This window comes from Daktulosphaira vitifoliae, unplaced genomic scaffold, assembly GCF_025091365.1.
Source record: "Daktulosphaira vitifoliae isolate Bord-2020 unplaced genomic scaffold, ASM2509136v1 Scaffold_5, whole genome shotgun sequence".
Lineage (NCBI taxonomy): Eukaryota > Metazoa > Arthropoda > Insecta > Hemiptera > Phylloxeridae > Daktulosphaira > Daktulosphaira vitifoliae.
The window spans coordinates 10,333,377-10,352,383 of record NW_026099576.1 but is presented as its reverse complement, the minus strand read 5'-3'; the positions used below and the strand labels follow the sequence as shown (position 1 = coordinate 10,352,383).

Sequence of the window (19,007 nt, the reverse complement as noted above, 5' to 3'; positions counted from 1 at the left end):
CAATTTTATATAATTTTCGTTTATTAACAAATAACTTAGTAACGAAATTGTATAAGTAACAGAGATAAGTAATAATTTATTTAAAAATGTAACTATTGTTTTATTTTTATACATACAATAGAAAAAAGGAATCACAAGTTAAAAAAAAAGTTTAATATATAATTATTTGAATTATTATAATTATATAGGTAATAATATATTACTAAAACTCAGTTCAATGGTAACTCAAAGAAATCACCGATTTGGCGGTATGAAGTGTTAAATTTACAGTATTCCATTATATGTGCATTTTCACATGAGTCTGTGTTGGTAAATAATATTTCATAAATCACCAGTGTTACACCAGAAGCTGCTAATATTGCTCCAAACAATGCCAAACAGTAAGCAGGAATCTAAAAGGAATAATAAGTTAATTTTCTAATTTGATCATTTTAGTGTAATCTTATAGATATACATTTATCACAAAATTTAGTCACAGAAAAAAAGATATTAATATATATATATATNTTGTTCTCATTGTTTATAACAATTGACTAACTTCTGAACACTCTGTATATTTATAGTTTTAAAAAAATGAAATAGTAAAATATTTAGTCTAAAAATATGTTTTTTTATTTTAAGTTAATAGGTTTTAAGTTTTTTTTGTTCATGAATAAGGTATATTAAATGATATAATTTTAAAACGTGTTACAAATTTATCTGTCTAGTTTCAAAATCTTTTTACAATGAATTCATAATCAAAGGTAAATATTTTTGGTAACTTAAATTATTTATTCTGATTAAATTTCAAAATGAAAATTCGTTTTATTTTTTAATAAAAAACTTGATATTGATTATAATTACTAAAGTTAAATCAATATTTTTAAAAACCTTTAGATGAAATAAAGGCTTCATCTTTAATTAATCACTCTGTAAATATAATAACATGATGATGTGAGTAATTGTATGAACACTAAACTTAAATAGACAATATTTTTAACTTAACACTAGATACAATTTTTTGCTTTGGTAGTCACACCAAAACCTTTTAAAATGTTGAATTAAACTGATGTTTTCATAGGCGCGAATTGAATAAAATTTTTGGGAATCTAATTTATTATACCTTCCTTTAAAATATTTCTATAATTATACACATGTAAGTTTAGTCAATTTTTGTGTTTTTGGTGTGAACTATAACAGAATTTTGATAAGACTAAGCCCGTTCTAGACTTCCATGTTACAAATATGATTATTTTGTAATTTTATTCAAGTTCTTAAGTATTCTAAGTAAATGATAAAAAATTTATGACAATATTTGGCTTAATATAAAAAATTCATGTTCATCACATAAAATCACACTTAAATTTGAAACTTATAAATTACTAACTTTGTTGGTCCAATGTTCATCTGATAATTTAATGTATATTGCTGCTGGCAAAACAAATGCAAGAGGAATTGCAGCGATAACACCCTTAAAATAGCAATTAATTGTAAATTATAGTTTATCGTAATAATTAAAATTTCGTTGATGAAAAAAATAAAATATCATTTGTTACATTAAATTAAGAAGACTTACATTTAATTCTAGTGCTATACCAAGACAATTTGTTGATATAGACACTAAGTAAGTGATTAATAGAATTGATAAAGTAATAATAGCGTGTCTTTTCTTTGTCATAGGAATAGGCATAGGATCTGTACCACCTCTGAGTGTTTGATCGACCACTGCTTTAGTTACCATACATTCTAGCGGAAACGTTAAAAGTGTAATCAACGAAAACAACAACCTAGATATGTTAATTAAATCGTCGTTCCAACAATAGTTTTCCAGTAAATCACCTATGCATAAATTTGCGTTTAGATGAACAATTAATTTGATTAAAATTTCAATCAGTTACTACCTTGTGTCAAGTCACCAAACGTGGCGTAACCGACAAGTCCAAAAGCAATCATCATTGAAACAGATATGGTAACAGCGAAATGAGTTACCCAGTTCCATATATTTTGAGATGCTCCTTGAATAGAATCATACAACAAAAATACATTATGGTGACACATAAAACCTGAAAAACATATTTTTATGTATAAAAAATACATAGCAAAAGACTTAACGTGTAAAAATCCACTTAAAAACTAATTAATTTTTTTTTAGTTATAAAAAAATATTTTGTTTTGATTATTATTTTTAAAATTTTTATTTTTAAGTTATATCGACTTAAATAAATAATTTATCTGGTGACCTTACCGAATGACATAATTCCAACCGCTTGTATAGCACCCGGACGCGCAAAATCCCATGTACTAATGTCACCTACATTAGCAGTTTTGGACCTGTAATAAAAAATTATGGACGATTAATATATAATTATTTGATAAGTACAAAAGTGTACTTTTGTATACTTGATACTATATAAGTGAAGCAGCTTACATGACTTCGTAAAGAGATTCATATTTGATGACAATTGTACCAAAGATGATTAACACCATAATAAAAGATACAATAGACGCTTTAGCTAGTCTTGCGACGTTTCTTAACATGCACAAAGGTGTGGTGATAAATATTGTAGCCATTGCTATAACAAAGTATCTCTGGGCAAAAATTGAATCGAGAGGTAATGAAAACAAACGTACTAACACTTTAGTCGCTGTATCGCCTACTATGATATTATAACTTATCATCGCTAAAAAAATATCAACATTGTAAACTATCAGTACTTTCAAATTTTAAATTAATTAATTTGCAATTGGTAAATGTATTACAGTTCTTAGAAATGCAATTTCTGTAAATAACATTAACATGGTTTATTTTACATATTATCTAAATTATTATACTATTACTATATTATCTACTTATTTGGGACATTTCTGATGTCTTTTAAAAGTTATCTGAAAAAATCAATTCTAAACAATTTTCTGGTAACAATTTTTAAAATAAAATCATTTTAATATATTGATTAAAAAGTATTTATCTAGTAATATACACTATAAATTGTATCTAAAATTATACAACAATTATAATACAAGTAAAGTATTCGTGATAGCAACATTTGCTGACGACATACTCATATCATATCAACGATGCAGCCCATTACCATCATGCGCATGTGGACCATATAGAATTGTGGTTCAAAAATTGACAAAAAAACTTCAAATCAAGTTACTTTTATTCTTTTTGGAAATATGCTCAGCTATCAAAATCAATAATGTTATAATCCCTACTCAGGATGAAACAAAATACTTTGGTATTATGTTGGATTAGCGCTTAATTTGGTGTCCCCATCTCAAGGATAAAAGAAAAAGCCAAAGCTAGACTTCATCTTTTCCGCCCTCTTCTCAAGTCCAATTGCCACTTAGAACTAAAATTCTGATCTACAAGTCTATTATAGGACTAGTATTGTCTTATAGTATTCAAATTTGAGGGCCTACAAAGCCCTAAAGTATACGTCCAATACAGGACGCATTCCAAAACATTTCACTTCGAATACTAACTAATGCCCCTTAGTATATAACCAACAACAACCTACATAAAGATGTAAAAATTAAAATAGTTAACAAACTTGCCAAATACAGTAAAAAAGATTCCAGTCAAAATTAACTCGAATATAATAAACCCCCTAATAAAACGAATGTAATCTACCAATTTCCCCGATAACCCTTCACACAGACTCAAAAGAAACTGGAATCGTGACCTAATAACATAAAACCGTTACAAAAAATTTAAAATACATTTTTTCTTTTTTTTTTTTTGGGTCTTACCAATGGGTGGCTTCCTTGCGTACTATTTACTCGAGCATGTACATTTACTTGACAGGAATAAAACTCATTGTAAATATTGTACAAATTGTTTTTGCTCATAAAACAAAAAATTTAACGACTATTAAAAATGTTTGTTAATTATTTGACATTGTCGTTGTTTGGAATCGATTCTAATCATTTAGATTCATATAGGATTTTAAGTGAATAATACAATGTACATATTTTAGAGACTTTTGTAGTAAAATAAAAAATTTCTTCCTATTAGATTACAGTAAAAAAAATAATTATTTTAAAATAAGTAAAAATAGTTCTCTTAAGTTTAAGTTTTTTATCTATTGAATCTACATCTTACATTAAAAAGGTATTTCTAGAACATTTTTTTTGGCAAGAAAGTAGTGATGGGCATTTTCGAATATTTTAAATTATCGAATAACTATTCAAATTATTTTTATACAACCGAACAGTTCCTTTTTAGCATAAACTATCGAATAGTTTTTGAATGACTATCTAATAGTTCGATTGTTATTATCCGATATTTCCCATCACTACAAAAAAGTAATCGATTTATTCTACTATCACACGTTTATTTCACATTTTTTGTATCAAATTTAAATAATTTTGTATGTGAACATCAGATATAATTTACTAAACATGGCACTCGCTAAATAAATATAAAAATCTTTGTAAATATCAACCTATTTTTAACGAAAGGCGTTGAAAAAATCAATGTTTAAACAGCTTTTATAATAGAATTCAAAACTATTAATCGAATAAAAAAGTAGTAACCATATGTTTTAATTCAATTACAATTTAAAATCTTTTATTATTCTACAAATTGAAAATTTTTTTTATTAACTTATCAAGTAGAATTTATAACCTTTTTAATTAAACATGAATTAATTTATTATAGTTTTATTTCTCTATATAAGATGACACACACAAATACCTTTTATTTGGTTATTTGCACTATAGATAAGGTAATTTTTTTGTGTCTAAAAAAATATTAAATTTGTACATTAATATCATCGGTAAATAACTAATTAGAAAACACTAATGATTCGTCAGAACAAGCTCATAGATTTCTTTTTAAGATAGAATAAAGTTTATAATTATTAAGAATATCTCGAAATATTATAAATCTTAATGTCAGTAAATAAATCATAATAATTAGTAAAAAATTTAATTAAAAATGATTAGTTTAACTATCATTTACTCTTTTTATAATTAAAATGATTTTTGAATTCAGTTTTCAATTTTATTAATTTTAAAGGAATAATGTCATGAACATTGACACAACCACCAAAACTATTTAAACCAAATAATACTTAATATAATTAACTCAAAAAATATTTTAACTATTACAAAAAAATTTTAGTTAATAACACCATCAAGCCTTTAATTAATTAAATATTTTAAAAAAATATTTGTTATTTTTATTCTTTGTATTAGCAATAAAAATAAATAATATACCTAATTTCAAAACATAAATTATAAAGTAAAATTGTAAAAAAATATGAGATTTGACCTATTTAACTAATTAACAAACAACTTAAAAAAATGATTATTATTATTTAATATTCACTTAAACAATATTTTAAGGAAACAGGTAAATTATTACAAACAATGAGAACATTAGAAACCCGTTTCCTTAATTACCAAACACTCTATTAATATATTTATATCTTTTTTTAATTTTTTGATTTGAAGATTGTATCCTTAAATATTGTTTTCATCTCCATTTAGTATTTAATAATTAATTATAATTACCTATAAAAGGATAGGTGAATTGAAGAAACGAAAGAACTATATAGCCACACTTGCCAAAAGCACATTTCATGAGCGATTGATAAGAAAAAGAACCACTTATATGCGCGCTCCTTAACATGAGGACCAACGAATAATCTGTGATGATCGCCACAATTATCAGCAAAATTACTCCCAGACCAACACCAGATAGATTAAACGCATATGGTATACCTAAAAAAATAAAAATCCTTTAGTTAGAATTAGGCCAGTCAACGAAGGAGTAATTTTGGCGAATGGCGGAAAAAATTCCCAACCAAATTTTTTTTTTTTTTTAAGTTGAATTAAGATATGTATAATGACATACTAAAAGTCCTCATCGATTGGAATTGAGCTTTTTTTTTACAGCCTCACAAAAGTTCAAAAACATGAGCTTTTTTAATTTTCTCAAAAAATATTTGACATACAAAAAAAAGTTTCGTACAAAAGGTGTTTAAAAAACAATTATAAACAAAAAAGGTATATGATATTTTTTCATTTAAACAAATATTTTTCGAGTTACATTACATTTAATATGAGTACTAAAATTTATTTTCCAATTTTTTTCACTTTACGGTTACTTTTTATCATGTTATACTTACATTAGACATAATGTTATAAATGCATATTTGTGTATGTGTGAGTTTATTTATTTATAGTATCATTAATGTGTAGTGTATATTAAGATACAACCGATAGAGTAGGTAATTGATTTGTCGCTATATTGTTTAAACACCAACTAAACGTCAAATTGTACATGCCCAAACAATTATATTATGTCAATTGCCACCCGAATTTCTGCTAATAAGAAAGATAATTATCATAAAACAGTCTTTAGTCAGTTGTTGGAGCTGGTAAAAATTGTGGCTGCCAAAAAACAGGGCTTTAATGTTCTATTATATGTGAACATTGCAAAGGTCAATGGCGTACAAACTCAATAGAAATAAAGATTGAAGATTAAGAATATTGTACTTTTGTTGAAGATATATTCTATCAAAATTTAGAATGGGAAAATGAATAAGAAAATGGAAAAAAATTTTTTTTGATACTATTGTCAAATAACTTTATAGTGGAGAAATCCTCCATCGATTACATACTTTGCACTAGTAATGCATATAACTTGTATTTAGGATATAAATAAGAAAATAGGAGATCATGTAGCTTTTATAATAATTCATTAAAATTTTAAAATTAAACACTATCTACAGATTTGCATCAAGACATTGTTTTTTGATAATGATTTTAATCACTGTCACATATCATCTATACTACTAGAACAAGACCAATTTTAGACACTTTATGACAATTAATTTTATCATTACCAGAAAATCTGGCTGGGTTGACAAAAGAGAACATGAGGTAGGTGAAATGAGGAGATCAGTGAAAATAGGCAAGAGTGTGAATGGGGAGGTAGAAAGTTTTAAGTATTTAGGATCAGTAGTACAAAAGAGCGGTGGTATTGGCGAGAATGTAAGACACAGGATTAAGTGCGGGTGGTTGAAGTAGAGAGAAGCGTCTGGTGTCTTATGCAATAAAAGAATTCCAATGAGGCTTAAAGTTAATTCTACAACAACGTAGTGAGACCAGCTATGATGTATGGTTCATAATGTTGGGCGGTTGATAAGAAAGTAGAGCAGAAAATGAGTGTAGCAGAGATGAAAATGCTTAGTTGGATGAGTGGAGTGACTAGAGAAGATAGGATAAGGAACGAGCATATAAGAGGAAGTATAGGTGTTGCATCAATCGTGGATAAGATGACAGAAAATAGACTTAGATGGTTTAGTCATGTTATGAGGAGAGAAGAATTGGAAGCTGTAAGAATAGCTATAGAAATGAATGTTGAAGAAAGAAGAGGTAAAGGAAGACCAAAAAAGAGATTGAGGGATGTTATTGAATGCGATATGAGGACAGCTAATATGAGCGCAGAAGATGTGGGAGATCGTGTCAAGTGGAAGTTTAGGATGAGGGTGACCAAACCCAAGTAGTTGGAATTAAGGCAAAGAAAAAGAAAAAGATTACCAGAAATTCCGGTGGCAATTGACATAATATAATTGTTTGGGCATGTACAATTTGGCGTTTAGTTGGGTTTAAACAATATAGCGTCAAATCAATTACCTACTCTATCGGTTGTATCTTAATATACACTACACATTAATAATACTATAAATAAATAAACTCACACATACACAAATATGCATTTATAACATTGTGTCTAATGTAAGTATAACATGATAAAAAGTAATCGTAAAATGAAAAAAATGGAATATAAATTTTAGTACTCATATTAAATGTAATGTAACTCGAAAAATATTTGTTTGAATGAAAAAATATCATATACCTTTTTTGTATATAATTGTCTTTTAAACAATTTTTGTACGAAATTTTTTTTTTGTAAGTTAAATATTTTTTGAGAAAATTAAAAAAGCTCATGTTTTTGAACTTTTGTGAGGCTGTAAAAAAAAACATGAATTTTTAACATATTAAAAATCTAATTAGTAATTATTTGAAAACAAATCTTTTTTTCTTTTAATTATTATTTTATATGTAATTAGTAATAATATTAAAAATTAGAAGTGATAGAAAAAGTCTAATTGCAGATTTAAAAACAACGCAAAAAGTTGATTTTTTAAAGTATATTTTTGCTTCTGATGAAAGTTCCTTGTAGTCCAGTGCATTTATTTATAGTAACAAACAGTTTTTATTGAAAATTATTCTATCCAGCCTTTTAAATTTTTATACACATAAAAGTAAAGCAAATTATAAGTTCTTTATTATTTTTATAATTTCTCCGTTTAAATTACAATATTTAATTATTGAATATCAATTTCATACTAAATTTAAAAACTATAATTAGCATTTATTCATATATTATATTTTAAAATCAAAGAACTACTAATAAGGATATAATTAAAGAAATGCGAGTTGATGTTGGTGTTACTTTAGAAATAAGAGTTGATGTTATTTTGGAATAATCCACAAATTTCCTATTTAGAAAAAAAAAAAAAATTGGTTGGGAATTTTTTCTGCTATTCGCCAAAATTACTCCTTCGTTGACTGGCCTAATCATTAAATAGAACATTTTATGAGAATTAAAAAAATGGTATCATTAAAATTAATATGCAGTCAAAAAGTTTTATAATTACTATTTATTGTAAATTTATCAGAAAAGCTCAATATTTTTTTGCATTTTTATCGTAATAATTAACTTAAATAGAAGTAATAGTAATAATTTCCTAGGAACTTTTGTTGTTNATGTAATAATAATAATTTCCTAGTAACTTAGATTGTTTAATAAGATTCTACAATTGAAATATTGAGAACTTAATTAATTTTAATGATTTATTTTAACTAAATGAACCAATCAAAACAAAATTGTTAAAAAGATTTACTCAATTGAGCGTATTATAAAATTTGATTATATTTGTAAAAATTCATTGTTAATTCAGGAAAAAAAACAATCAATTTTTTAGAAATGATTTATATAGCAACATGTTACAAAAAAATTTGTAATATTATAGTCTAGTAGTAGCACACACAAATAGAGTTAAAAAAATTATTAAATTACAAAGTAAAATGATTTAATTTTGTAGTTGAAACCTATCATATCAAACTTCATTCGTTAATAAATATTTTGAAAACATTAGAAATTAATGATTTTAATTGTCTTTATGGAGACGATGTAATAACTAACTGTTTAATTGATAAATTANCTTCTCAGCTTCGCATCGAAGCTAAAAATTGGAAATTTTAGTACTCATATTAAATGTAATGTAACTCGAAAAATATTTGTTTAAATGAAAAAATATCATATACCTTTTTTGTTTAAAATTGTCTTTTAAACAACTTTTGTACGAAACTTTTTTTTGTAAGTTAAATATTTTTTGAGAAAATTAAAAAGCTCATATTTTTGAACTTTTACGAGGCTGTAAAAAAAAAAGCTCAAGTCCATTCGATGAGGACTTTTAGTATGTCATTATACATATCTTAATTCAACTTAAAAAAAAAAAAAATTTGGTTGGGAATTTTTTCCGCCATTCGCCAAAATTACTCGTTCGTTGACTGGCCTAAATACTTTATATCAGAAACAATTATTACTAAATGATAATTTATTAAAATTAAAAGTAAATCTAAATTATAATAGTATAAAAATAGTGAACTATTAATTTCAGTTATCATTAGGTTACAGCATAGAATATATTAAATGTCACACGAACAAAATTATAAAATTAAATAAAGTAATACAACAAAATTATGTATAAAAAATTAAAAAAAAACAAATATTAGGTAAACGTAAAAGTAAGTAAAAAAAAATTAGGTAAATGTTAAAATAAAATAATTTAGAAAAGTTTAATTAAGTATTGTTATCAATCACATCATTAATTTAGATTGTTTCAAATACTGTACTATATGTGCAATTTCCAAATGTGTTATTATTTAAGTAAATTTTAATGTCTAGGAAATGTATTTTATTTTCGTTTGGTATTTCAAGAGTAATTGTATTTTTTTATTTATTTTGTTATAAATGTTATTTTGTTGATAATTTTTCAGCTTTTTTATTGGCATAATTAGGGATGGCTTGATGTGGGATAAGCTCCATCTTGAAAAATATGCGATATTTATAATAATAGTTCATATAAAAAAGTTTGAACATTATTTCTTATATAGAATAAAATTTGTTGATAAATACTTACACCTAATGTACAATATTATTATATTCTAATGAATATTAGACGGTGTATGTAAAATCATGAATACATATATAAATCACATTTTTTTTGTATAATTATTTTATATTTTATATTACAAGAAGTTTTTATTTTAGTACATTTGTTTTTTTTCTTAATGTATACTTTTAAAAAATGTTTAATTTTATCGGATAAGCGTCCATATTTATTATTACTTCTAAGTAATATAAATATATCATCCACATATCTAAAATATAAAAGAATATTTTGTTTAGATAAAGATCTTAACAACTAAGGAGATATTTTTTATTAGAGAGTAATCATGTGGCCTAATCATNAAATGTGACGTAAGTGTATATTATGATGATTTATGGCAAATAAACAGCATTCAGTAATTTGCAAAAGTAATGCATGCGAAAAAAAGGGATCTAATAGTAAGAGTACATTATCCATTAAGCACTTAGGGTACTGTGCTTAGAATCTACAAACGTTTTTAGCGAAGACTTTTTTTTTATCAGTATCTTTATTACCAACTATACAATGTCTGTTCAGTTAATAACATGTTATAAGCTTAATTTTGGGGTGCTTTAAATAGTGATATCCTATGAAAAATTATTTTTTCAAAGCCTAGATCGTACGAACAGCCCTAGTTTAATGGATATCACAATTTATTTTGAATTATTATAAATAAAAAAATTGAAAACACAAATATTTATTTAATTTTATAATAAGTCTTTGGATGATACGATCAATTGTATTGAATATAATAAGCTACTATTAATAATTAAATAAAAAAATGTATCTTAATACAAATAATCTAGCAATTAAAATTGAATTTTAGAATAAAATTTCAAACAGAGTAAAAAATACTGTTAAACATTTATAAATAATTAATAATAATTTTAGTAATTTATTAAAAATTGTATTTATGAAACTTGACATATTAGGTATCCAGAGTCAAAATAGTAATTTTTAAATGCTTAGGATCAGAATAATTCTTGATAAGCCGTAAGTTAATGGTGTTTAAACATAAGTGGACTCTTGCTATCAAACATTATTATAGAAAATATTAAATATATATTAATCATTTGAGTTATGTATATGTATACTTAAGAATTTTCTTGTTGATTTTACAATTATAAAAAATTAATAATTTCAAATTAAAATTAGGTGGGTTTTTGGTAAGAAAAATTTAATGAATAAATCGTTTAATATCATGTGTAGTAAAACTGAATCTTATCATATCGTTTTTATTTAAAAATTATTTTATATTTCAAAATATATAATTATATATGAAAGTACATAATACACACTTTTGAAGTAAATTAAAGTTAAAAAAAATAAACGAACTGCATCCTATGTATTTTAATAAATCACATTATAGCAATATATTTTATTTTTAAACAATACAAAACAGTTTTTATAGATAACTGTATGGAATTTCTCTAGTATAATTTTGACTATTACATTGTGTACCTATATTAACTTAGAATGTCTACAGATTATCTTATCGTTTTAAAATTCAAATAACCTGTTTATCCGTCGTATTAATAAGTCCATATTCGAAAACTCAAAATAAGTAAAATTGTTGTATAGTTTAATTGCTTATATCAGCCTAATTAAATATTAGCTTGATAAGATTGAAAACATTTAGTGTAAAAAAACAAGTCATAAATGAATTCAGTTGTAAGTCCGCTGGACATTCAATAGTTTTATAAGATTTATCTTGTCTAGAAAATAATTTAAACAATTAACGAATCCCAAGTACCACTAGACAAAATTACCAAAACATTAGTAATTGTTTAAAAAATATAAGAAATCGGAATTTTTAAAAGGATTATTAAAACCACGGTAAAAAATTATTCGATAAAATATTTTTCAGCCATTTGATTAAAAAAATATGTGTGATTTAATTTTTCAATATTATAATTATTTTATAATTATTAGTCAATATAATATAAGATAAAACAAAAATCAATGACTTGTGATATGGTAAATTAGTGATAATTGTTATTCTTTCAAAAACAAATACAGGGCGATTCTTTTATCATGAATCTTATAATTAATTAAAAATAAAAATATCGTAGAAATAAATATTTAAAATACAGTATTCAAACACAAAAAAAGTATCTAAATAAATTTACAAAACAATAAATCTAGGTTTTTAAAAACTCATTTGTTTCAAAAAATAATTTCAAAAACATTTAACATCAATGTGTCAATTTTATATATATATATTTATTTATTTATATATATATATATATATATATATATATTTCTCAAAAATTTTCAAAATGTATAGCTACGCAATTGTTTCATGGAGACAATGGTGTATAGATAATATAATAATACAAAATATTTGAAAATAATTGACAGGACTTTTAATACTTTTATGATGTATCTGTATTAGAGTAGAAACATTTAAGGAATGGAGTATTTAATTACGTATTTTAAATATTATTTCATGTTATTTATTTTAAATATCTTTTATATAACTGCTTATAAGGGTGTTAACTTAATTTTTTTCAAATGACAACGTACATAATCAAATAGTTTAATTATTAAATAATGATTTAATTAAAAAAACTTTAACTAGATAACAACTTTTGGACCAATATTTCAATAATTATTAAAATATATATATATTTAGGCGGAAATAGAAGTAAGGCTAAGATATGTCTAGCGATAAAAGTGATAGTCTTCACCCCAAGTTATTATTTTTAATTATTAATAAATAATAACATTTTTTAATTAGATAATTATCTAATAAGTAAGCTAGTTAATTATACATGTTCCCAATTGAAAAAATAAAGTTGACACCCTTATAAAGCATAAGAGATAAATACAAAATTCACTTCATGGTTGATAAATTGAGAAAATATTTAAAAAGATAAAAAGAAAATATCTGGTTAAATATATGATTTCATAATATAATTAAATCACATATGTATTTTTTAAATTAAAAAATAAAGTGTATAAAATTTACATACCAATTACACCGCTGCCAATAATTGAATTGATGTAGTTGAAACTCGCAAATTTTGGGCAGTTTTTGAGATTGTCGCCTTGATCCATCGTCTAAAAAACAATATGAACTTGAATGAGTTTTAGGTCAAGTGTAGGTATAATTGTGAATATTGTAAATTATAATATAATACTTTTGGAAATTCATGAAATATATGTTTATTTGATGTCATAAAACATAACATAGATTACAAATTAATGTTTAAAAAAAAAATGACTTCCTATTATTATAATTTGCATTTATACAAGTACATGTAAAAATGAGCAATTTTTTATTTCTACTATTCCTGTTTTTGTAATTATAATAATATAATAAAGAGAAACGGTGTGCCCAAGTCGGTCACGCGGCAGTGTTTGATGTGTATTGTTTTGGGTTCAAATTGGATAAAAAATAATAATAATAAAAAGTAACATAATTTAATAAAATTTTCACTTATTATTACTTATTTTCTTCGGATATTCTTAATTTTTTACCTCAATATATTCTTACAAATATCAAATGATTATGTTATAAGTTTTCAACGATATTTATGCAAAAGTTGTACATTTTTAATGTTATTCATGTCGTTAAGTTTTAATAAAAAGCAGTGCGATGGACACGCGGTTATTGTGTACGTTTATAGTTTAAAATATTGCATTCTAACAATAGGATTTTTCTCTCGTATAAATTAATCACTCAAAAACTTGACAATAAACCTATATTCGGTTTGTTTTTAATTTGCGGTGGGTTTTTTAGAAAATTGTAATTGGTTAACGTTATATAATCAATACTATAGGTGAATAATTTGATTTTCGCGTAATGAAAAAGCTTTTAGTTTTCCTTATTTTTTAATTTGTATAAACATTAACTTAATATAATACAACTTTACATTGAACAACTAGTCGTATGTATATATTTTCAGAAATAAGTAATCTATACCATCTTTTCATTAATTGTGAAATGTTGAATGTGATTTTTTTAGCTCAATTTTAAAGTACGAAACAAATCTATTTTGAAATCCATAATGTTTTGATTTTAAAATAAAACATTTATTTCCAAAATATTTTTTAATTTCATTTCTAAAATTAAAAAAAAAATTCTTTGTATTTCTTACAATCAAATTTAATAAAAAAGAAATTTGACTTTAAAATTTTTAAGCTATATTTTTAGATTGAAAACAAAAAGTTATTTATTTTGTTAAAAGAACTAAGGCCAAATTATTCAAGATCTTCAAATAAATTTATCCTGACTTTATTTACTCAAATTATTTAGCAGAGATGAATCTCATTTTAAATAAAAACATTTGAATTAGTGAATATATTAATAAAATTACGGATCAATTAAATTAAATAACTATGATGAAATCAAGTGCACGTTAAAGAATTATTCAAATAAATATTTTAAGATTTATAGAAATGTTATAACTGCTGAGAAACTATAACTGAAAAGTGTTGAAATAAGATATTGAATTTTAATTCTGGAACAAAATTGTCAAAAAACCTACAATTAATCTGGTGTTAGGATAAAGAGATAGAAGAATTCATAGAGAAATACTTGTAATACGTTATTGATGCATCTTATTACACCTCAATGCATTATTTTCCGATACCCTTCGTCATAAAATAACGATAATTTTAAACAGGTTTATAACAATCTTCTGCTATTAAGTTATAAGCAGTAAATTTACAAACCATTAGAAGTTTAGATAACTGGGACATGTTTATCTATTGGGAAGGTAGTTTATATTTACAAAAACTAAATAGTAAAATAGAGATCTTTTCAAAATTATTTCACATTAATTTTATAAATGCAATCACATAAGCAATAAATGCAATGTTCGTTATGTCTAATGAAAAAATCGATTTAAAAGGTACTTAAAAAAATCTGAACATAAGAATGTCTTATTATCAATTTACTTAAAACTAATATGTGTGATGTCACGTGTAGTAGAATTTAGATAGTAAAATTATTCTTTACTATACATAAAGTTTCCATTATACTAAATAACCTGTTGAATACCCGTGATAATCGTGATTAGCAATTAAATTATAAAGTTATTTACATAAAAGTAAGTCAAATTATTTAATTTTCTGTGAGAGTCAATAAGTGACGGATAATAAAAAAAATTGATAGTTTTATATTATATTATTAAATAAACAATTATTATATTATATTGTTTATATTTATTTTTTGAATAATTCTTCTTTTTAGCCGAAATCACTTTTTTATAATATAAATTAAGAAAATTAATTTGATTTTAGAATTAAATTGCTATTATCAAAAAATTATATTAATTAATTTAAATACCTAAACAAAGACATAATTGAGAAATATACATATTTCAAGTTGTTTTGATAACACTTCATAACTTACATGATTTAAATTTATGTTTACCCTATATCCATTTTTTTTTTAAGATAAATATTGTAATCATTTATGACTCAAGTACTTAGTGGTATATGTCAAAAAATACATTTATAATTTTACAAATATGTATTAAATGAGTCGTCCAATTGCAAAAGAACATTGGCCCAAAAAACTTATTTTGGGTATACGTTCTTTTGAAACTGGACGACTTAAATATTTTATTATAGGAATATAATTAGTATTATTTTACTTTAAATTCATATCCTTAATTTTATTTGTAATAATTTAGAGAGTAATAAAATATAAAGTAACAAAAGTGGTACAAAAAGTGATTTTTAAATGAAAATTTTATTTATAAAACTGTTCTGAAATTCTTAAAATAAAAAAACAATAATAATTTTTTAATATTTAGAATTATTGAGTCCAAAATATATCTTCCATTTTTCGTTTTGTAAAAAATATTTTGTTATTATGACTGGGTTTTGTTTAATTTTAATTTTCTCGTTTGTTCTGGCATGATCAAACGATTTTTTATTAATTTTTTTCTTGTGACTAAAAACTGTTTCATATACTATTTTTAAAACGCTTAATATATTACTCTTTAAAGAAGTAAAGTAAAAGCTATTTTATCATACTTCTCTGTATAGTAAAAATTTTAAACAAGTTGAAAAATAATAATTTTACTAGTTTTTATCTTTAATAAAATTATATCTTCAGTAGCAATAAAATACATTATTGCTACTGAAGATATATTATTCTATTTCACACACCTTTAAAATGACAAGTCATTCAGATTCGACGTGTTTCGTGTAATTGTGACAATTATTATTATTATCATCGATAACATGTTAAATGACTTAATTTATAAGTGTAAACAATTTTCAAATAGGCAAACGATACCGTAGCCTTGAAAAATTATGGATTAACGCGCTATTATATTGTAATAAAGTGATACATAATTGCTAATTTAGGAACTTTGACATTGTTATAATAATAGCGAGCACCCACTTAGATATTAGGCGATGCTTTATTCTCGCGATGGAATATATATTAAACACAGCAGTTTGATTTCAAAACAGGTTAAACAATTCGAATGAATGTGTCGGAGGGAAAGTATGGTATGAAGTTTTAAAGAAATAACATATTAAAATATCCACCTGAGCACGTTGTAGTATGTAACTTCTTTCGTCCAAACCATTTTTTGACGGTTTGACCAGGCACTCTCTGCTGGTGTTCATCGAGCACATTGTGCCAGCTGTTGTCAACCAATTTAGATAGCTTCATATGTGTAAAAACACGGTACAACCCGTTGGCGGGACCGCGAAAGCGATTATGACTCAAAATCACACCACAAGGTGTAAAGCTGTCGAAGGTAGCCTACTGTATATTTGTACGACGGTGGCGCAAAACGACTAACGCTGAGATGAGAAATGATCAATCAGCGACCACAACGGCACCACAACACATCGGATACTAGACTGTAGATTATATTTGTTCGCAGTCGAAGGTAACGTTATAAAGTCGTTGTACTGTACCCCACTACATCTGTATTACCTAATTGTTAGGTACATGTTGTTATCAGATAAGTACAAATCAAATACACGAGCGCTTCAGTGTTTTTATTAGTTAACAATAATGTTACAATATTTAATAATATCAAATCACATCGTTGGAACTACACAAACGTATACCGTGCGAAATTATAATTGTTGTGTGCAATGCAGTAGACATTCAGTAATCACAACTGAAATACACAAAACAATTTTAATATAAGATAAATATAAATAAGTTCTATTGTAATCCTAAGACTAGAATTTTATAAATCCACATTGAAATTATTCAAGATGGAAATTTTTAAATTAGAAAAATTATTAGAACGCCGTTTGATGAGTATGATAATTAAAGAGCTAAAAATATCAAATGACGAACGAACCACTTTTGATCGCTTCGTACACGTGTACAGTTCTTGTATGATATATGTCATTACATACATGATATATGTACTTTATTTTTCTATTGAAGTACTGTATATTTTGTATCCATAATTTTAATTGATTCACACAATTAAAAAACACATGCATTCAACTTTTTAGTGACCGTTGCCCCATCATACAAGATAAATATTTTAGTTCATAATTGCGTCGTCTTGAAATTTAATCGCTTTATAATAATAAATACCGTAGAAAATATATATAATTATTTTATCATCTTTCAATGTATATATCAATCATAATTAAAGTAATATTTCAAATTTGATATTACATCTTTACAGAGAAAAGTGTGATAAATTAAAACGATTTATTAAAGTAAAATGTATTTATACAAATAAAAAATTACACCTTATCAGTTATTCCTATAGAATTATTAATAATTATGTCTTTTTATGCAATAATCAAGGAGAACGATACTCTTGATGGAAAAATATGGAACACCTTTTTTAGTTAACCATCTAATTTATATTTAATTATTCTCTATATCATTGTTATAAATTTATTATAAAACTATAGACAAATTATTTTACCCTAATAATTATAATAATGTCGACGATGAAAACATTTTTACTTCATTTTTCAATTATTTAGTTTTATATATTCTTGTATATTTTTCGTAATGTATAACACCGTCTAAAATAAAATTGTATTACGAGCCAAATTTAGAGATTATTTTTACTTTTAAATATTTATATTTTCCACCTGCTGTTTACTAAATTAAATCATAATTGTCGTTTGTACATTAAATTATATCTCCGTGAAAAATTTTTAACACGTGATGCATCATAAAAATTAAGGAATAATGATAATTTTTTTAATATTGTAAAAAAGTTCCTCGAAAAATCGAAAATCAAAACAATTTTGATTGAATTTTTTATTTCGGCATGTAATACTTAATAGGAATATTATTAGTAATCCTTACTGAAAAATTAATTTTTTTTTTTTATACAAAATTATGTTTCTTTTTTCCAAATTTATTTTTATTCAATCGTAAGTAAGTGCTAGTATTATAAAAGTTAATGTGAATTAAAGTATTAATTAAAAATTGTTTTCAAATTTTCATATATATGTATTGGAAGTTCTTAACACATACAATATAGTGGAAAATTTTGTTAAATAGTGATAAAAATGGCATATTTGTATACGAATTTTCGATACTTTATGAACAAATTACAATACTCGTATATATTAAAAGTATAATAATCATAATACTACCACCATTTGTTTCATTTTTATAAATCACAATAAATGTTAAGTTTAAATTTATACCTAAAGGTAGAGTTTTGGAGTGGGTAACTCTCGAAAATCAAATAGGAGTCTTTTATTATATTTATAAAATTTAATAAGAATGGACTAAATGAAATTTTGATTTATCAATAACCAGTTTCTTAATATTACTTTTTAAAATTTTACATATAAAGATTTAAAATACCCAGCACAGGG

At 24.1% G+C, this 19,007-nt stretch overlaps 1 protein-coding gene across 1 annotated transcript; it reads right to left on the bottom strand.

Annotated features, from left to right (window-relative positions):
- LOC126908390 (putative sodium-coupled neutral amino acid transporter 11) lies at positions 1–17,070 on the bottom strand. Its single transcript, XM_050690413.1, has 9 exons — positions 16,731–17,070; positions 13,193–13,280; positions 5,503–5,712; positions 2,408–2,660; positions 2,225–2,310; positions 1,881–2,042; positions 1,556–1,818; positions 1,367–1,450; positions 1–392 (listed from the first exon to the last, which is right to left on the bottom strand). Exons 1-9 carry the CDS (start codon positions 16,818–16,820, stop codon positions 210–212), a joined length of 1,419 nt encoding a protein of 472 aa, XP_050546370.1. The 5' UTR covers positions 16,821–17,070; the 3' UTR covers positions 1–209.
- Between the last annotated feature and the right edge of the window lie 1,937 nt (positions 17,071–19,007).

Excerpts from the sequence above, each read along its gene's own strand:
- LOC126908390 (XM_050690413.1), bottom strand. The coding sequence starts at position 16,820 with ATGTGCTCGATGAACACCAGCAGAGAGTGCCTGGTCAAACCGTCAAAA. Across the intron at positions 5,713-13,192 it reads TATTGGCAGCGGTGTAATTG|GTATACCATATGCGTTTAAT; the intron begins GTATGTAAATTT and ends TTATTTTTTTAG. Across the intron at positions 2,043-2,224 it reads GGTTGGAATTATGTCATTCG|GTTTTATGTGTCACCATAAT; the intron begins GTAAGGTCACCA and ends TATGTTTTTCAG.